Raw genomic sequence first — 22,612 nt, 5'->3', positions numbered from 1 at the left:
TACAATAGCTAGGCTATCAAAAAGAGGAGACCCAACACCTAGGTTAAACTAGAAATGAAAATCCATCATTTGGGTTGACCTAGATGATAGAATCTAACACTTAGGTAGATCTAGAAGAGAAGATCCAACACCCAAGTTACCCTACAGGAGAAATACAACAAAATTGACTTAGAAGCGAAGATCTAACATCTAGGTTAACCTAAAAATGAAAATCCATCATTTGGGTTGACCTAGATGATAGGATCTAACACTTAGGTAGATTTAGAATAAAAGCTCCAACTCCTAAGTTAACCTCAAAATGGAGATCCAACACTTAGGTAGATTTAGGAAGGTAGATCTAACTTCTAAGTTAACCTAGAAGAAAAGATACTCAAGTTATCCTTAAAAAGAATAACGACGTATCAATTTTGGTTTAATATTTCAAAATCGATGAACCTTTAACAATCAGTCTAAGGTTTCTAAGATTCAGGGACCTAGAAGATAACCTCAAAAAATTATCATATTTAGAAAAATAAATCTTGAGGATCAACTGAAGGACTTAAGTTGCTTGGCTGAAGACGTTAAACCTAGGATAACCTCCAAAGAACTATACAAAATCCACATCCCCTTAAAAATATTCAAGGTCCATCCTCTCCAGGATCCTAATCACTCTGACCCTATCAAAGTATCAAGCGCTTTATCTCCTGGACTATTAAACAAAAAATATTGCATACATGAAGTTACAGTCCAAGCTTGCATATTCACACCCAACAACAAACAATTTAACAATTAACATCACTCCCTAACAAATCTGATCTCTTTACATTACTGCGTCAAGGTCGTATCAACTTGCCCTACAAACGCAGCCCTTTAGAACCTCAGAGGTCACCGACCCCTGTGCGCCCGAAAATATACCTCCGCGCGGCGATCTGGCAACGGCACTGGCCTATTTAATAAGCAACCGAAAGCCCGAGGCGCGAAAACTGGGCCCATATCTCAGACTCCGGAAAGGAGGACGCATGACAGCATCCGGCTTTGCATTAGGATCAAGAGATTCCCTCTTGATTAAAGGAAAGCTGTCGGATGTTGTGCGCACAGGTGATTGCCGGTGGCCGCTGATAGACTGATGGGATCCACTAGGCTGGCTTCCGGGCGGAGAACAGCGTCGCCATAAGTCCCGTAAGATTCGCATGTACGGTGTAGCCTAAGTGCTGGCTGCGACCATGAGACCCTGGACCCCGTCGCATGAACCTCGACACTAACATTATCGGGCCGGCCCGAACCCTAATCGTGATCATCCACCGCGTGGACATGGGTTTTACTGTACAGTGGGCCAGTTGTCTATGTACATCGCGTCCTCCGATCTTCCTTCCACTCTAATCCAGCTTTCGCAGCCGGGGTTCAGGGTCCCGCGTGACCTTGAAGAACGTTCCTGAGTCTGCGACGAGTCGCGTCACCGCGAAGACAAGCCCCGAGGACGTACACGCTCGTGGTAATACTTGATCCCGATGGCTGAAGAGGATCTGAAACGCGTCGAGAAAAACCGTCGAAGGTAGAGTCCTCTTCCCAGTCCACCAGGCTGCCAGGTCCTCCGGGGATTAGTCCGTCTTCCCCTTGCCGTTCTGCAACCGGCCGTTCTCCGTCTGCATCGGCCCGTCGATCTCCTTCGTCGAGCAGCTCCTCGACTCCTTTCGCTGGCGTTGATGTTGGTACGAGATTTCGTAGAAGTCCGCGAAGAGGAAGTAGAAGAAGATCGCGTTGGGCAGGATGAAGAACAGCGACCACTTTGGGTAGTCGCAGTCGTAGAACAGCAGCTGGCAGCTGTGCAGGAAGGCGAGGCAGAACTGGCCCTGCGGGGGAAGAGATGTTGAGGTTATGTCGAAGATATTGGGAAGTTGAAAAGGTTTGAAGATTTTGAAGATAGAAAATTTTATGGTGTGCTAATGGAGAGTAATTTTGCAATAGATTTTAGTGAAAATTGTCCAACGATATCTCCAGTGGGTCGAAAGTTATGACAATGGCTAGGGCTGAGTAAATGGCTCACCATTTGGAGGGTGGTGATGTACTTCTTCCACCACAGGTACTTCTGGTATTGAGGCAGCAGCGCAGCCAGTAGGTAGTAGGTATACATAATGATGTGGACGAAGCTGTTGATGACACCTGTGAATAATAGGATAGAATAAGGATAGATAGATTTGATAAGGATAACATAGGATGATATTGAAAGGAGCATCCAATGCCTAGGTTGACCTCTAACGGTAGATCCAAAAGCTGGGGAGACCTCTTAGAGCAACTTCAAAAGCTAGGCTGAACGCTAAGAATAGATCCATGAGTTTGATTGGTCTTTAAGAGTAGTGTTAGAAGCTATATTGATGTCCAAAAGCAGATCCAAAAGCTACGTTGACTTCCAAAAGTTATGTTGACCTCTAAGTGTAGATCCATAAGCTTGATTGACTTCTAACAGTAGATTCAGAAGCAATAATGCCATCCAAAAGCAGATCCAAAAGTTATATTGACATCCAAAAGCTAATTGACCTCCAAAGGAGTATCTAAAAGTTAACTTGACCTATAGAAGCATATTCAAAAGCTATATTGTCCTCAAAAAGTAGATCCAAAAGCCAGGTTCAACTCCAAAAGGATGCCCAAAAGATAAGTTGACTTCCAAACACATATCCAAAAGCTATATTGTCCTCCAAAAGCAGATGCAAAAGCTAAATTGATCCCTATGAGCAGATCTATTGGGTAGGTGGTTCTTGTAGAACAATTCTAAAAGCTTGATTGTCTTCCAAAAGCATATGCAAAAGCTATGACAACTCTAAAAGTAGATCCAAAAACTAGGCTGATCTTCAAAAGCATATCCAAAAGCTAGATTGACTCCTAAAGTAGTTCCAGAAGCTAGGTTGTCTTTCAAAAGCTAATCCAAAAGCTAGATTGTCCTCCTAACGTATATCCAAAAGCTAGATTGTCCTCCTAACGTATATCCAAAAGCTAGATTGTCCTCCTAAAGTATATCCAAAAGCTAGGTTGGCCTCCAAAAACATATTCAAAAGCTAGATGGATCTCAGAAAAGTGATCCAAAAGCTAGATTAATCTCAAGACGCTGATCCGAAAGCTAGATTAACTGCTAAAATATATCTAAGGTCCACCTCGAAAAGAAGTTCCAAAAGCTACTATCACATTAAAAGAAAGATGGAGAACTTAATTTCCCCTCGAAAATAAATATAAATTTGAAAATCTAAGTTGTCTTTGATCAGGTCATCCAAGGCACAGTTCTTCGAGATTGCAGCAGGATCCAAGGACAAATGGTAAAACAGGAGTTGAGCACTACGTGGACAACTGAAATGTACATACCTATGAAGGTTCCATGGCCGCCCGGATAGTACTTGGTCGCTCCCCACGAGATCATCGGCATCACCGTGTGATGGTACAAGTGGAGGAACGTGATCTGGCTGTCCTTCTTCCGTAACACGAAGAACACCGTGTCGAGCAGCTCGGAGATCTTCGCCAGAAAGTACATGTACACGCCTCTGGCGACCTATAAAGTCGATCCACAGTTGACAGATGTCGCACTGTCGCGCTACGGGTCAGAAAGCAGCCAGAAATGGTCAAAAGTGTTTTCTCTTAAAAAATTGGGGCTTTATGTTCGCAGTTCTATTAACGCAGAATAAGCAATGAAATTCTGTTTATGATATTATCAATTTTATTTATTGTTATTTATTAATTTTATTTATTTTAGTAAAATGGAAAACTAGGTTATCAACAACTGATTTGTAATGAATCAGTAATTCATCAGGAATTCAGGAAACCTGTTAGTATAGTTAAGGGGACCATGATTACCCTCATGGCTTCTGGTGAGGTGGAGAAATCAACTGGCTGGCACTTCCAACTATACTTCCTCAGCCAGGCACCGTCTAGGCCCTCGTAGAACAGCCAGCAGCTGAGGAGGACCTGCAGGAAGTTGTATACCACGAGGATGTTCCTCAGCTTGTACGGTTTCCTGTGCTCCATCTGCCTTGGACCCCACGACAGGCAGAAGTACAGGTAGCCGATCAGCAGACTGACACCCGGCACTGGCGACGCTATCATGAACCACTCTCTCGTCCGTGGGTCTTCGAATTTCAATGAGAAATATCAAAGAATAATCTTGGATTATTTAGGGGTTGATATTGCACTGTGGTATCGTTTCAATGAATAGCTGGCCAAAATTAATAAGTGAAGACGATTTTAATGGAAACTGAATTTGGCCAGATATTTAGGGAAAAGAAACCACTCTCTCATTTGTAGATCTTTGAATTTTAATGAACAATATTAAACAATAGTGATAGAATTGTTTAGGGGTTGATATTGCACTGTGGTCTCGTTTCAATGAATAGCTGGCCAAAATTAATAAGCGAAAACGATTTTAATGGAAATTGAATTTTGGCCAGATATTTAGGGAAAAGGAACCACTGTACATTGTTGGTAGATTTTATTATTTATAGATGGTTTACCGGAGAGATCGTGGAAGACATATTGATAGAATCGAATCGCCGAGTTGTTGTAGATGTTGGACATCTTGTCGAGCGAAGGGGTGGCGCTGATATTCATTTCGTAGTTTTCTGAAACATATGGAAAATTGAGATTTATAATTATTATATTGGATTTATAATAGTAGCAGTAATAATAATAATAATAATAATAATAATAATAATAATAATAATTGTAGATTTATAATTACTATTATTATTGCAGATTTATAGTTACTATTACTTATATAATATATTAATGTAATATAATTATGTAATATATTAAATATAAAATATTGAATATATCAGTACTATAATTTATTAAATATAAAATATTGGATACATCAATATTATGAAATATGAAATAATAGAAAATACAAACATTATGATATATTAAATATAGAATATATAAATATATTAACGATATAAAATATTAGATACGTAGACAATTATAAAATATTGAATATACATGTACATATTATAAAAAAAATGAAAGTATAAACAATATAGAATATTAAATGTACAAACATTATAAATTATTTAATATCTAACAATATAAAACATTAGATATGTAAGCTCTATACGTATATATTAAACCTATAATCAATATAAAATATTAAATATAAAAAAACGAAAAAATATTGAAAAAAAATCAAATTATAATTGTAACAACAATGAACGTAGCCCATAGATACATTGTCTAAATTCATCGGAGCCATTAGCTATGATTTCAGTTGGCACAGGGTGTCGCAACGATCGTCGCGGACCGATTGCTGAAATTTACATTCCCAGCTGAAATCTGCGTTTGCGAACCGGTTCCGATTCCATGTCGGTACTATTCGGCGCGCTGTGTGGAAAGCAGGTGAAGGTGCGGTCAGTTTCGCAGCATTTAATAATGACAACGACCGAACGGCTTGCTCAATGGCAATGTTAGCCGGCGAAACAATTACCGATGATCGTCGGCGAAATTAAGTGCCGTTTCACTGAACAATTTCGACGATGGCGATGATCTTTTCCCAACGCGGCCGTTCAAGGACACGTGAAACTTTCCAAAAGAAAATCTATTTGCGACCACCGGTGACGTAAAACAATTTTACATGTTAGCGATCTCGCAATTTTAGAAATTATCGTCGTTTATTTTCTACTAAACGTGACAGTATTATTTAGGTGCTGTAACATTTAATATAGCCTGTATATCATTTGTCGAAATTCTTTTTCGAAAATCTCGGTTTTGTATTACTTATTTGCAAGACAGTGTTTCTATTGGATTTTTTAAATTTTTATAAAAATATAATTGAGCATTTATAATGTTTATAAATTTTACTGTATTTTGTTGTTTTTTTAATGCAAGAGGATAATTTGATGACATTTGTTACGATGAACGTTTGACTCACCCGGTATATAATTTATTGGAATTCTTTTTAGGAAGTCATTGAATTATGTTTTTATTTTAGAGGTAGACAATTTTTTCTTGAATTTTTTAATATTTCTGAAATATAATAGAGCTTCTATGATTATGAAAATATGAAAATTACTGTATTATGTTGTCTACTCGATGCAAGAGAACAATTGAAAAAGAAAGAATTTTGTTGAACATCATAGCGATCATATTTGATACATCCTATATAAAATTCACCAAAATTTTAAAAATATCTCCAATATATTTTCTACCCAACGAAAAAATATTTTATATAATTTTAGTCAATTTTATAAACAGTAAACTTTATATCAAATTTACCCTTTATATAAAAAAGAATCCCACCCGTTATATAAAATCCACTAAACCTTAAAAAACTCGTCCATATTTTATTTTCTACCAAACGAGAAAATAAATTTCTTTTCAAATGCGAAATAAATCTCTAATTAACATTTCCAATAATCTAATAAATAACACAGTATATATACGATTGACTAAAATTTCATTTAAAAAATTAAGAGGGAAGGATCGAAAAAAATCGAAAACAGGTGCAATGAACGTTGTTTCCAGCCTGGACTGCCATTCAGCGGTTGCGTGAGCGAACTAAACCCGTCGTTCCGTGCTATGGGTTACCGTTCGACGGTAATTCAGTCGTGCGACGTCACGTGACCCCGAGCCTTTCCTCTCGACGCAACTGGAACAGAACACCGGTAGTAGAGGAGGTGCCGTGACGTCTAACGACGCCGGAGGCAAGGACACCTTCTCGGACATTGGCCTGCAATCTGGCCCGAAGTTATGGTCGCTCGTAAAAATGGTGCGCAACAATGCTCGATTATCTAACAGTCTCGTTGAAAGTCCGTGCTCGAGGGGAAGAAAAGTGATCCTTGAGGCGCCAGATTAGCGATCGTTAAGTCAATTTCTGTAAGAGAGCAATCCGAGACAAGTGGGCAATTGTTTCAAATGGTTGCAAAAAGATTTGAAACGTTTTTAAAGCTGAAAGGAATGAGAACGTGTGGAAATTATGATTTTATAATTTCTGTTCGATTTTTAAGGATGCTCCGAGTGGGCATGGTTTATATGTCCTTTGCTGAGACCGCGCCTACTCAGCGCAGAGTGCCCTGTAGGGCAAGATGAGGTGCATCCTGTACTGTCATCTATGCTTAGTATATAGTCTATTTTCGAGTAAATAATATAAAAATATAATCCTCACCTATTATATAATTCGTGATACAGTGCGTCACTTATAATAGAACTATTTATTCTAAAAAAGAAGAAATTGTTCTAGTAAGAAGGATAAATGAGTTGCAAGAAAACTGAGTGGCCAATGGGCGTGGTCTTATCGTTATAGGCGGAGCCAGTGCTATTTCCTACATCTACTATAAAATTCGTGACAAAATTGAGATCTTGAAAAGAGACCATAAACTCTAGAAAAATAATAATTGACCAACCAAAAGAAAAGAAAATTCCAATTTAAATTAATATAGTAACATAAGCGTGCCTTTAGGGCTATAGGCGTGGCCAGTACTACCTTCTGCCCCTATTACACAATTTCTAACAAAATTTATTTCTTGGGAAAGAAAATTCCTGTGTAAATTGAAAAAATAAAGTGGGCGTGGCTCTATCGTTTTGGGCGTATACAATCCCCTATCCTACTTCTACCGTTTCAATAGAAAATTTGGAACATCAGACGGAGCTATGCTTTTTTAAAGAACACCAAGTAGGAGGAGAATATTGCCAATTGAGTCGAAATCGGCGTATCAATGGAGGAAGTGGGCGTGGCACCGCTTGCTCGTTTAAGAATTCTTTTCAAAATTCTGCGACAATAATTGCTCCAAAATTTCTTTCATTGTACTCTTATTTTTCACCTCGCCATTATTTTATAGGAATATTCAACTGGGACGATTCTATTCAATGAACGGCCATCGAACGATTACGGTGATCGGTAACCGCTCATAACGTGAAGGATCAACAACGGACCGGCCAGGTGCGCGAAAGCTCCCATTAGCGGAGCCACCGGAGCATCCCGAACCGGCTGCTTGCGTCCCGAGCGCTCAATAACGAACCTCGGCGTGCGCATCCTCCACCACGGAAGTTGAACGGTCCCAACCATGTACTTTATAAACCTAGCGACGTACCAATTTTCCACTCGTTTTCTGAGAAACGTTTGCCTTGGTACTTTCTCCCACCAGGCGGTCGAGCAAATCCGTTTCATACACATTCATAACAGTTCTACGTTAAAATCCTACTAGAACGCGCGAGAAATTCGGCAATACACCCTGTGTCCTAAAAGTTAACGCAATAAGTATACGTAATATTTTTGGCTGAAGTGTTTTAGTTGTTTTTCATGAGAAGAGAAGAAAAGTAGGTGAGAAATGAAATTCTTGGTTTAGTTACGGAAAATTTGACAATATACTTGTGTCTATAATTTACTAGCAATATTTTAAAATTAAAAGTAAAATTAGAATTATTGAAATATAATTATTAATAAAATCTATGAAATATGATTGACTATTTCTTGAATAATGTTGAATACTTTTGAATACTTTCGATTACTCTTGACTAGTATTGAATACTGTTGAATAGTATTGAATAGTAATGAGTAGTATTCAATTACTATAGAATAGTATTGAACAGTATTCGATTAATATTGAATAGTATTGTTTCGTATTGAATTACACTTGAATATGATTAAATATTATCGAATACTATCGAATAGTACTGAATCATATTGAATTACACTTGAATCTGAATCAATATAATTGAGTACTATTGAATAGAATAGAATCATATAAAATTACACTTAAATATGATTGAATATTATTGAGTACTATTGAGTACTATTGTGTAGTATTGAACTATATTGAATTACACTTGATTATGATTGAATACCATTGAATAGTAATGAATTATATTAAATTACACTTGAATATGATTGAATGTTATTCAATCAATATTGAATAGTTTTCAATAGTATTGAATTATATTGAATAGTTTTCAATAGTATTGAATTATATTGAATTGTTTTCAATTGTATTGAATTATATTGAATTGTTTTCAATAGTATTGAATTATATTGAATTGTTTTCAATAGTATTGAATTATATTGAATTGCACTTGCATATGATTGAATATTATTGAATACTACCGAATAATATTGAACCACATTCAATTGATATTGAATAGTATCGAATAGTATTCAATTACTATTGAATTGTATTGAATAGTATTCACTAGTATTGAATTATATTAAATTACTCTTGAATATGATTAAATACTATCGAATACTATCGAATACTATTGAATAATGTTAAATAGTATCGAATAGTATTTAATTATATTGAATGACACTTGTGTATAATTGAATATAATTATGTAATATGAGATACTATTGAATAATATTGAGTTACTATTAATTACGACTGGGTACTGTTAAATACTATTAAATAGTATTGAATTACACTTAAATAATATTGAATACTACTCAATCACTATTGAATCAGTATTAAATACCATATAAATAATATCCAATATTATCAAATACCATTGAATTAGTATTGAATACCTTATAAATACTATTCAGTACCATTACCTACTATCAAATACCATCAAATACTATTTATAAATAACAATAAAAATACCATTTCTCCCTTCCATTAATTTCTTAAACATGCACCCATCTCTAACAATAATTTCATGACTTCCCTCGACCCCAAGTGGAACAACAAATACCAGGCTACCACTTGCTTACTATCTTTTGGACCACCGATAACCGATTGTCAATGGCCGACAGCGACGCGCGCGCGCGCGCGCGATTATTTTCAATAACCTAAATTTCCCTTTTTTTTCCCTCTCCTCGAGTAGGTTAGACACGTACCGTTCACTTACATGTTGCAACTTCCTCTTAACACTGTTTATTAACGTTCCGCGAGCTACATCGATACTTTGGGATCGTGTCACTCCTTCTCCTTTTTTTTCTGTTCCAGTTGCGGACCGCGCGGACCAACAAACGGAATGTTGCAAAATAAAAAAGGTGGTCTTGTTTCTGGAGCTCGGACGCTGCAATTAAGAACGCCGGATAATTAATGGCTCTTTCAAGGCTCTGAAGTCCACCGACGTATTGTACGGTCATTGTGGTAATACCTTTTTGTGTGAGTCTAATGTAACCTAGACCTAACCTCAAATAATCGAGACTTAATGGAGACCTAATCATGTTTTAACCTACATCTGATATAGATGTAACAGAATGAAATAAAAATCACATAGTGGACGTGTTGTTTTCGAGCCTTGTGATGCGAGTATGTTACATTTTGTGTAACTCTAACTTAGTCTGGGCCTAACCTCAAATAATCAAGACTTAATCGATATCTAATATTGCTCTAATCTAGACCCAAGAGTCACATAGACATAAGAGAATAAAATTAAAATCGTGTTGTTTTCGAGCCTTGTAATGCAAGTTTAACTTTAACTTAATGTACACCTAACCTTGCCCAACCTCAAATAATGAAGACTTAACCGAGGTCTAATATTGCTCTAACCTATATCCAATCTAGATTTAACAGAATTAAATAGAATTAACATAATAGACGTGTTGTTTTCGAACCAGGAAATGTAAGTATGCTACCTTTGATATAATTCTAACCTAACCTAGACCTAACCTTAAATAATCTAGATTTAATTGATAAAAATAATAGAAAATAATAAGTATAAGATATTCTACTGTATAAAGTTCGTTTAAAATTCATTATACGAAATATCTGCTTCATAAAATCTACGATCTAACAAACCTAGGCCTAACCTCAAATCAATTAGACTTTACTGATGAGAATAATAAAAAATAATAAGCATACGATATTCTACTATATAAAATTTGTATAAAATGTCCTATTCATGAGATCTACGATCTAACAAACGTAGACCTAACCTCCAATAATCTATACCTAACTGATCAAAATAATAAAAACTAATAATCACACAATATTCTACAACATAAAATTCGTATAAAACTCATTATATTATAAATTAGTATAATTTTCATTATCGTATTCATGAAAACCACGATCCATTAAAAACCACTTCGAATAACTGAATAAACAACAAGGAAACCGGTTAGTCGCGTGGGTGCCGGCGAACACGTCGAACAATCGCCCGTTCCGCGTTATAATCCCGCCGGCGATCGCCGCAATTAAGCCCGGCGGAGGAGGGGAGGGAGGAACTTGTTAGGCGCCGCGTAAAAAGCCGCTGCTGCGAGAGAGAGGGTCCGATTTAAACGGCTTGTGATCACGCCGGAAGTGTGTCGGCGTCGTCCGGCGGTCGATCGTACCGCGCGCGCGGGAATAATTAGATTGTGTCGTCGATTACGGTCGATAAAATGCCAACGGTCCGTGAACGCGCGGTTCGCGGGGCGAGCGCATCGATATCTCGCAGCTCCCGTTGCGCGCGCTACACACATATTTTATAACTGCGAACTTGATACGACGACGGCGGCGCGACGGCAATGTGTTACGCGGGCAATATGTCAATGCTACTTTCCAGGACTGGTTCCGAGCGACGCTAGGATAACACCGCCGGCGCTGATACCCCAGCCACGGCTTCGACCTATATTCGAAGCAGACGGAAAGAAAGAAAATGCGGCGAGCGCGCGTCACCGGGAAAATGTGCTTAGAAAGCGACGATTTGTGAAACGATTGTAGTGGGACCACGGTTCTGGAACGTAGCCGTGTATTTTCGGAGGGAGAAATGTCGCGGAGGAATGTCGTCGCAGCAGTGATAATAGCTTTGGTTCGATAAGCTTTCGATTTTCGAGCTGAATGGAAATTTAAACCTTTTGCACTATCGCTACTTTCATGCTGCGAGGATAATTTTCCTAATAGGATCAGACAATTTTTCTTTTCCTATATTGTCTTTGTTTAGCTTCGTTTCTATACTTTGATGATAGAAGAATTTATTTTTTATTATTTACTTATTTCGACGTAGAAGAAATTAATAATATTCATATTTGGTAGAGCTTGCATAGAATCTTCACCGCGAGTCTGACACGTTATTATAGTGCAAAGGGTTAACGAGGGACGAACTAGGCCTGACCTAAACCTAAACATAACATAAAAGTGACATCAATATCTAACTGAATAAGGTAAAAATCACATAATCGAAGTATTGTTCCCCAATCATGTATCATAAATATTCTACTTTTGGTATAACTCTAACCTAACCTAGAACTAACCTCACCTAATCCAGACCTAACCTTAAATAATCCAAACCTAACAGACGAAAATAATAAATAGTAATAACCATACTATATTTTATTATATGAATTTGTCACATTTATCACATGAACGACTATTTGTCTGATTCTCTTGTAACCTGCTAAACCCCGATTAGGTTTGCGTTAGGTTTAGGTTAGGTAACCCATTCTTCTATTGAAAGTTGTGATGGAACGATCAAAAATATTTATGCTTCAATATTTTAGAGACTGACGGTTATATTGAGTCCATTAGGTCAAGGGAGCACAAACTATGCTTACATCAAGAGGTTGCAGAAGAGACGTGCATAGGGGTCAGGCTCATCATCATTTATTCTTTGCCGTGCACGTCATGGCACTGCGATGCGAATGCACTTTCCAAGAAAGTCGAAGCAGCTGGATATCGATGTCATTAGGGGACAAATAATCAAAATTCAATTGTACTTACAATAGATTTTTGGAAATTTAATTTATAATGATTCCTCTCATGGGCGTATATTTTTCTCTTTTTATTGTTTTTACCTCTTTCATTTGCAATATTTTTAATAATTCATAATTCCTCATAATTCATAATTTATTGTAATTCATTATTTCTCATAATTCATAATTTTCCGTAATTTTTAACTTTAATTTATTACTTTAATCTATAAATTTAATTTATAACTTTCTAATTTATAACTTTGTAATTTATAACTTTGTAATTTATAACTCATAATTTTTCATAATTATGTGATTAAATAATTTATGTACTATTGTTCTTAAATAATAATGTTCTATTTATTTATGCACATAAGAACAACATTCTATTTTATTTATTTATTTAAAAACAGTGTTCCAATTATTTAGTAATTTAAAAACCAATGATCCATTTATTATTTATTCATTTACAAACAATTTTCTATTTAATCATTCGCTTAGGATCAATGTTCTATTCATTTATTTATTCAGAAACAATATTCCATTTATTTATTTATTTATTCAGGAACAATGTTCTATCTATTTATTTATTCAGGAACAATATTCCATTTATTTATTTTTGCATGAACAATGTTCTATCTATTTATTCATCTAGGAAGTATGTTCTATTGTGTTTATTCATTTGAGAAAAATATTCCGCTTGTTTATTCATTTAAAACACTTTTCTCTCGTCTATGCACAGAGATGCAAATTATATTGCACAATGGTGTTATGTCACAGAATTTCATTAGGCTAAATAGAAACGCTGTGTCAGCGCGGTGTGTACACGTGTTTGCATAAATTCCTAGTTGCTCTTAATTCTACATAGCGAGTCCACTGTTCTATTTATATTTACATAAAACATGCTATTATACTTTTCCGACATTAACGAAAGATACGAATTATTAATAATAAATAGCGAAATAAAGATCCAAAGACATAGCGATGCCAACTTTTTGAAAAATAAATTTATTTGTTTATAATTTATTTTTCTAGGTTCTTATAATAATTTATTTTTCTAGAAATTCATATAATTTATTTTTACAGAGTTTGATTTAATTTATTTTTATTGAATTTAATTTAATTTATTTTTACAGAGTTTGATATATTTCATTTTTATATAATATGATACAATTTATTTTTATGTAATTTTGTACCATTTATTTTTATATAATTTTACATGATTTAATATTTTTATTCAGTACTATGCAATTTATTTTTATACAATTTTATATATTCTTTTTACACAATTTTTTACAATTTATTTTTATACAATTTACTTTTTATACAATTTTATATAATTTATATTTTAGTTACAAATATTATAAACGCAATGTATGTTAGACTGAAAGTTGCTCCAAGTTAGAGCCAACGATAGTCACGTGTGATTTGCTCCTATACTATTGGACAGTGCCGAGGAAAGATCGGCGCAACTTGATTTCACGATTAACAGTCTAGCAAAGCGATCGAGTGATTCTGCTCAGACTGCGTCGACTCGTTTTAATCTCCTCAATGGACATAATTGACGGGGATCCCGTCGGGCGGCCGATTAATCACGATCCAACGCGGGTCTAGGTTAATCCGTGTCGAATGGGGTGACACATTCGCGATGCGAGATATACCTACGCAAGGCTGCGTATCGCAGCTGTCTGAATCAAAAGGTCGTTCAACCTTTGACGAAACAAGATCATGGCAATGTAGAGACAATTCTTATTTTTATTATTATAATTCTCCGGTGACAGATATAAAACTGAATTTTTGTTGATTATTTATATTTTAGAATCTCTTTTGATTTTGAATTTCCTTTTCATTAATATTAATAATATTCACAAAATTTGGCGATTTAAATGTGAGACGTATATTTTATATTTTAACATTAGAATTTACAATATTATAAAGATTATAATTCTGCAATTTTCAATTTTTCTTCAATAAATATTGTTACTATATAATTTGCAAAATTTTTTAATTTAAGTCTGTCAATCTTCTCTTTTATTTTTCAATTGTTTCTGTTTAATTTGTCATTGACAGACATTTACAAAAGATTTTTATTTGTTATGTTTCTTCCCATATCAGAGATGAGAATTACAAGATTTATTAATTTAAATCTGTACCCTATTTCTCTATATTTTAATATTATCTATTTATTATGAAACTAATAAAATTTACAAAATCCACTAATATTAATCTATAAATTTTTCTACCATTTCTACCTTTTCTCCATTGAAAAATTACTACTAAAAAATTCCCTAAACCTACTAACCTAAATCTGTCCACCTTCTCTCCTATTTTTCAATAATTCCTATTTAAATCGAAAGAATTTTATTTTATTTCAAAATCCAGCGATCCATATTTGCAACTCTTCGATCACTTAATAATTGAGAACCTTGAATGTCCGTCCCTTTGAAAGAACAATCTTCTACCCGTTTACTCGGGGGAATAGTAGACCAGGAGAATGCAACCGCGGGAAGTCACACGGTCGTGGATTCGGTCCGGGGTATGTGTGCCACGGGGAAATGCACCGGCGCGTTATGCACCTTTGCCACTGCTTTCTGTGCCACGTCGCCGATTTGACCAGCCTCCATACCGGTTCCACGCCGGCACGCGACCTTTGCTCGTAACCGGCGCTCGGCCATTGGCCTGTTATCCAGGGAAGGTGAGCCACCTCCTTGTCCGAGACGCTCGCGGCGACTCATTTTTTTTCTCCCTTTTTCATTGTCCGATCCTCCTCGATGTCGACCCAGTTCGACGAACGCCTCTCTACCGTCGCCTCTGTGACGTCACGAGACTTTACCTCTTCAGATTTTTCTTTATTTTTTGATAACTTTTTAATTTGATTTATTTTGCTTTTATTTCAAGCTCCAATTTTTGTTCCATTTTATTTTGTTTTTATTCCATTTTATTTAATTTTATTTCAAGCTTTCATTTTTATTACATTTTATTTATTTTTATTTAAATTTTTCAATTTTATTACAATCTTCTTATTTTTTACTCCAATTTTATATTCTTATTTCCATCTATTTTATTTTTATCCCATTTTTGTATTTTTATTTCTATCTATTTCACCTTCATTTCAATTTTTTAATACTATTAGAATTTTTTATTTTCAATCCAACTTAACTGAGCAGCCGTTTCGTTAATAATAGTAGCACCATTGGATAGCTGATATTTTTTCGATTAAAATGAGGCCAAACACGACCCAAATCGAACGAAATCCATCGAAAGCTTATCACGGCACATGTATCGGGTGAGTCGTTTATTTTGCACAACTGGAACAGTTTTACGTTATTTGATCTTGAAAACTTGAAGACCTCTACATGAAGTAGGAACCTTTATACTGTTCCGAGACAATGTAAGTAACAATTTTTGACAAAGAACATGATTTAAAATTTATTCGAGGTGTGCAAATTATACGAACCACCCTATAGATTACTTATTACTGAGATTAACTGAAAGTTGTCCGATTTGCGTCGTGTTTGGACTCGTTTTAACCAGAAAAATCTCAGCTGTACGTTGATAACAAAATCAGATAGATATTTCGACATTGTTAATTAATTATAGTTTAAAAAACTTGAGAAATTATTGTCGGAAAAATTGTTAAATAATATTCATAACTTAAATATAACTATGTAGAACTGCTACGATCCTACCTCCTAAAAGTTTTGCAACTTTTACAAATATGATAAATAAAGTAAACAAATAAACTATACTTTCGTCAAGAATTTTTGATTCTGATCGCATAAACGCGACTTTTGCCGACGTTCTGTGATTTATCTCGTCGTGAATTTCGCAAGTATCGTCGAACAACGGAATCGCAGCCGTGGAACACCGCTGTAAAATCGTTGCGACACGAAGAAAGAAGAGTTTCCCTTCGCGATTCTTGTCGCGGCGATCGAGAGCCGCCCGGATAGGCGCATCCGTAGCGGCCACGTAACTGCAGAAGAGAAAATCGATGAGAGAGGACGAAATCGGTCGGACGCAGGTTGCGACAGGGTCGTTCGGCGAGAGAATCGACCACCAATGGTCGCAAATGGCACCTCTGCCTTTCTGCTTTTTCGGCCGAGATATGGGACACCGCGATAACTCATCGAAAGGCAGCTGACTCACGTGGCCGTGCACTTTTTTCGAAAAGAATTCGCCTTTTGGAAAAATTCTGATTCTGGATCTGTAAGGATTACTTTCGCTGTTCGATGGATTTTGAGGTTAGGTGGATGGAATTTTTGTGGGGGTGGCGATGTTGTTTTGGGTAATTTTATAATTTAATTTGTGGGAAATATTCGAATTATCGAAATTTTTTATAAAGTTTTCAATTTTCAATTTTATGTAGGATATTTTCAAATTTTTAAATTGCCCAGGTTGATTTTCCATTTTTTTGTGGCATTTTTCCAAATTTTGATGGGATTTTTCTTTCATTTTCCTGGATTATTTTTCAATTTTCGTGGGAAATGTTGGAATTTTCGAAATTTCTTGTAAAGTTTCCAATTTTCAATTATCTGTGGGACATTTTCAAATTTTTAAATTATCCAGGCTGATTTTCAATTTTTTGTGCTATTTTTCCAAATTTTGATTGGATTTTTCTTTAATTTTCCTAGATTATTCTTCAATTTTCGTGGGAAATGTTCGAATTTTCACATTTTTCATAGTAATTTTCTTTCTTGAGAAAAAAGCGTCTAGATTTTCAAGGATGAATATCAATTTTTGGTGAATATATAAATTTTCATATTTTCCTGGACCATTTTCTTATTTTTCATGACATATCTCATTTTAAAGGAAAATCTACAGATTTTCCTGGACGATTCCATTTTTTGTGGAAAATATACAATTTTCGCATTTTAATGACAATTTTCTCACTTGAATGGAACGCCTGTTGATTTTTCTAGATGATTTTCAGTTTTTGGTAGATAATATACAGGGTTTTACATTTTTCTTGACAATTTTCACATTTTCAATGAAAGTTTTCTCATTATAGATATAATGAGAAAATATATAATTTTCCTTGACAGTTTTCGCATTTTCCACGATAATTTCCAAACTTTTTAAGAGAAGATCGTTCAATTTTCCTTCGCAATTTTCAAATTTTCATAGCAAGTACTCAAATTTCCGTATTTTCCTCTGTAATTTTCACAGTTCATAGGAAAATCGTTCAATTTTCCCTGATAATTTTTAATTTTCCCTCATAATTTTTCATTATCCATGGAAAATCTTCAATTGTCGATGATAATTTTCCATGGTCCATGCAAAATCATCAATTTTCCCTGATAATCTTTCATTTTTCATGGACAATCTTCAATCTTCCCTGGTAATTTTTAATTTCCATGATAATTTTTCATTTTCCGTAGAAAATCTTCAATTTTTCACATTTCCCGAACAATTTCCCTCCCAACATCCCCATACCCAAACACATCTAACTTTCCCCATAACCAATCCTCTTGAAATAATCAAACAATCGACATCCGATACACGGCATCGCAATTATTTAAAACGACCAACACGTCGTCTTCTGCCAATAATAAAGTTAATAAATCTGCAACATGTGTGACGGAAGACGTTAAACACGGTATCTATAATCGTCGACGCATCGGCTATTCATTAGCCTAATAGTCCCGGGTAAGTGGCGTCCGACGGAAAGCAGCTTATGGTGTACAGGTGACAAGGACGTCCGTACCATTTTCTCCACTCGGCTCCCATGTTAATCGCCTCGATTACATAAAAAGCATTCCTCGTGACTCATCCAATAAAGCCGTGCCGCGATACCTCGATTAGTATCGACTCTAACTACACTACACCGTATAACAGAACTCGATGATTTCCCGTGAAAATTTCGACGCGCGCAGAAAGCCGCGTTATAGTGCAACAGGTAACGCGAGGATCCGGAAGAGAAAGTCTCGCATTACATTTTCTCCGCTCAATCTATTTTTAATAGCTCACGACGATCATTCGTCTCGTAATCTGTGCGCGCCGCTACGTGATGAATGTCGCTGTTCATGGAGCGTAGGGTTGAGATTACTATTATTTGGAAATTCTACGAAAGTCTTCGTAATTTAATAAAATGATAGAAATGGTGTAGGAGAAGCGTCGAATTTCTACTTTCGTGATAGACGATGCATATAGCGATCATTTTTTTTAAAAATGTGGTTTCCGGAGCTGCTTCCATGAAGCTTATTATCTAGGAAAATGATCAAAAAATCACTATGAATATCCTAGAAATATTTAATGACTCCTCAGGAAATTTTGTGAACGGTTAAATTAGGTAAATTAAAAAATAATCCGGAAAATCTTGAAAATAGCGCATGTGGTCATATAATCGGTGATAAATCGGCCAAAACAAATCGTAGATCAATTCTCTTGGACTCGTTGGAAAGTAGAGGCTTTCCTCTTGATTATCACCATAACTTTTACCGCGTGAAAAATTTGTATGATTTATTTACCAAACAAGTTCGAGGATAAATTACTCGAGGGATGGGCAACGATGTAACCCGCCTTATGCAATCACTATAGATGACTTGATAACAAGTCTTGAATGACTCTTGTTACATGGTTGATCTTCTTGAGAAGCAGATTTCGTGATCCTCGAGAATTCCAGGCAGCCAACCAGGTAATTGCTGGTAATTGCGACTACTTATATTTCCTGGGTTAAACAATTCTTTTGTTACTGCTTTATGAATGACTATGAGTAACCTTGAACACGTGCAGGTGTTGGAAAATACAAGTTAAGTTTAGTCAATTTTTAAACTGTTCTAAACCTAACCTAATAATGCTACGATATTGGCAACATTGCTTGACTACTTCTGTTATTATATTGGCAACACTAGAAGGCGCCTAATCTTCACTATAACCTTAAAAAGTTCGGATCTATGAATTTAAGATAAAGTTTTATTTTTATTTGAAATTTTACACAAAAAAACAACCTTCGAAATTTTCGTACTCCAATTTCTTTCAAATTCAACAAATAGCTTCGTTTTCCATAGAAACAAGATCTGCGAGAAGGATTTTCCAAAATTCGAATTCTAACGTTAATAAATTAGTATACTTGACCTTTAGTAACCTTGAAAACTTTTCAGCTCCGATTTTTTTGCAGAGCGATTACTTTAATAGAAAAAGATAAGTTGCGAGAAGGATTTTCCGATTTTCGAGTTTTTCACCAAAATATTGCAAACAATATATTATACCGATAATATCATTGCTCACTTTATCGATGTCTAATCTAAGTCTGAATACAAACTGAATTATTATTCGATTTAATTCTCAAAGAATCCTTTTCTAAAAAATTCTGTATACTTTTCTATGAAGCTCGCCGGTGTTGAAGATTTAGCAGGAAGATAGATATCTAGATCTAGGCAGCTTAATGGCCATAAAACAGACCGTGGTAGATCGAGCGCCGATGGAAAGACAGGATTCCTGGCCACGCTTTCTTCCTGCCAGGCGTTTCCCCTCGAGACGCATCGCCGTCGTTCGTGGCCGCGGGACTGCGGCGGTTCACGTGCAAGGGGGCACGAGCACGCGATCGCGTGTGCCCGCCACGAGCCCGGGATCCATTGATGCCAATGGCAGTGAGGTAAGAGCCAGCGCGCCGGGTGCTCGCGCCATCAGCAGAACGTCCGCGAAATCTCGCGCGCGCGTTACGCAACGGTGCCGGCGTCGACAGCGTCCGATGACAGTCGCTTCGAGAGACTATCCGCGCGCGTGAAAGTAGGAAGAGAGCGTTGCCGGACCGCGATTTAATTTATCACGATCCTACGCGACGGGATGGATCGATCAATCTCTTATGGTCTCGGCAAATCATCGTGTACGCGGCAGGATAGACATTGTAGCTGTTCCCCGAAGTCGTCTCGAAACGATGTCAGCTCTACGCGGTGCTCGAACCAAAAGTGACGCACTTCAGTCAATTTTCACTTTTTTGTTACGAGAAAAATTGAGAATGTGGTCGAAGTGTTTGAGGATACGTAGCAAAAAGTCGCATGGTGATAACGTTGACAGGTGTGTTGGAAAAAAATTTGGTATCAGGGAAGGGAACGTCTTTTTACCCTGAGGAACTTCCTTGTCCTGCCAGTGGGGACGAAAATATTTTCTCTAGAACTTTGTGGACTTTGGATCGTCTTGAGATTTTTTTTCAGGACTGTTATAATGTTCTAGCATATGTAAAAAAATTGGCAATGATGTCCTTTCGCTGATAACGGTTATAGAAATTTTCCAAGTTGCTGGCATTTTGAGCTCGAGTGACTTATGGCTACATTGTTGAACCGGGCACTTAATCATTTTTGTACATCGTAATATTTATTATTTATCTTTAAAATTTTTTTAGAGGACTCTTTTAAGGCTCCGCTTTACGTAAAAAAGGTTGCAATAACATCGCTCCATAGATAACGATTTTAAAAATTATTATCGATGGCTCGTCTTCAACAGTTCCAGCAATTTCTGCATACGCCAGTGAAACAAAATTGTAATAATTTTTGCACTCCCTTCTACTTTTTATTTCTCTCTGCAACTTTTTTACAGAACTCCTTTAAGCTTGTACTTCGCGTGAACAAAATTTCAATAACAACGTCCCGCGGGTAACGTTTTTAAAAATTCTCAAAGAACGATCATCTCCAACGAAAAAGCGATTAAGGCTCGGTTTCCAATGAACGACGTGGAAAGTAACATCGGGACTGGATTACTATACCGGGTAGATATAAGTCTCCATGTTTGGTTGTTCGAGTGTACACGTGGAATGTTGCTTGACCAGGAAATGATATTTCGATGAATTATTCTTCGTACCGTCTTGAAAAAAAATGTTTAATAGGCACGGTTCCGCTGGGAAATGCTGCGCAGGCCTTCTACGTGGGACTAGGAACAAATATTACCCCTTGATTAAGCCAATCATATGTTCTAAATTCCTCGAATTCTGCTGCAGCATTATGCAATGCAACTTTCTTTCGGAGAAAGAATTCACCTGTTCCTGCGTTGCGGTTACATGCACGCCTCTATCAGAAGGATCGCGGCGAATTGTGGGACTTCGTCGTGTAGAATATCGAATGCAGGTTGGCTACACTGGACGAAGCTTCGTTAGTCCTAAAAATGCGTTACCAACGTTCACAAAAATAATTCCAACCCACGGTGGTGGCTTTACGTGGCCAAAATTATTTTAATGCCGTCTCAAGGTTCGAGGTTATGTTGCAGTAAGATCGTTGTATATTATAAAGTCGTATATAATAATATTTAAAAAATCGTTCTCTTAGTCTTCAGTTTGATATTCATGTTACGTGCTCAGAATTATTTTAACGCTTTCTCAAGGTTTGAGGTTATGTCACCGTAGATCTTTATGTATAGTCTAGTCATATATTAAATAATATTAAGTTAATATGATACTACTTTAATAATGATAATAAACATAATAATGTTAATAATATTTAAAAAATCATTCTTTTAGTCTTTTAAGATTTGAGGTTATGTCACGGTAGATCGTTATGTATAGTCTAGTCATATACAATGATATTAAGTTAATATGATACTACCTTAATAATGATAATAAGTATAATAATATTAATAATATTTAAAAAATCGTTCTTTTAGTCTTTTATAATGCTTTTATATCGCGTGTCCCAGAAAAACCTATCATAAAAAGTAGAACCGTGCTAGATCGTCGAGAAAATAGAGCAGCAAACCGCGAGCGAAATTTGAACGGAACTCGTTTCGATCGCTTAATCCGACGGAGACATTGTTGCAATGCAAGGTCCTTTTCGTGGACAGAGGATGTCAGCTTTGCGGCCGCTTTCGTGCTCTTCCACCGGCCACCTCCAACGTTCGCTCGATCATCAAGATTGACCAAAGTGAAATTCGCTAGATAGATGACTTTCGAGAGGCCGCTGCAACGAGCCCGATCGACACGGCAACGGCGGATCGATTTTTCTTTCGCGGCTAATGGACCCAGTACTCAACTCGTAGTTGAATTTCACGATGAAAGTGACAAGTATTTTTAAATAAAATTTTTCAGAAATGTCTGACGATGTTCGACGATGTTCGACGATGTTTGACGAT

General features: G+C 36.2%; 1 protein-coding gene across 1 annotated transcript in view; it reads right to left on the bottom strand.

Annotated features, from left to right (window-relative positions):
* Nucleotides 1-1,436: 1,436 nt before the first annotated feature.
* Sit (stuck in traffic) overlaps nt 1,437-22,612 on the bottom strand; it is a 130,234-nt gene continuing 109,058 nt past the window's right edge. Inside the window, exons 2-6 of the mRNA XM_078194389.1 lie at nt 4,470-4,577; nt 3,817-4,088; nt 3,331-3,514; nt 2,024-2,139; nt 1,437-1,829 (exon numbers count right to left, since the gene is read on the bottom strand). Coding sequence (XP_078050515.1) covers nt 1,578-1,829; nt 2,024-2,139; nt 3,331-3,514; nt 3,817-4,088; nt 4,470-4,566 — 921 coding nt within the window. The 5' untranslated portion in view covers nt 4,567-4,577 and the 3' untranslated portion in view covers nt 1,437-1,577. The remainder of the gene's footprint in view (nt 1,830-2,023; nt 2,140-3,330; nt 3,515-3,816; nt 4,089-4,469; nt 4,578-22,612) is intronic.

The sequence above is a fragment of the Augochlora pura genome, chromosome 11 (genome assembly GCF_028453695.1).
Source record: "Augochlora pura isolate Apur16 chromosome 11, APUR_v2.2.1, whole genome shotgun sequence".
In the NCBI taxonomy this organism is placed as follows: domain Eukaryota; kingdom Metazoa; phylum Arthropoda; class Insecta; order Hymenoptera; family Halictidae; genus Augochlora; species Augochlora pura.
The sequence above is the reverse complement of the archived record's forward strand: the minus strand, read 5'-3'. Positions and strand labels throughout refer to the sequence as shown.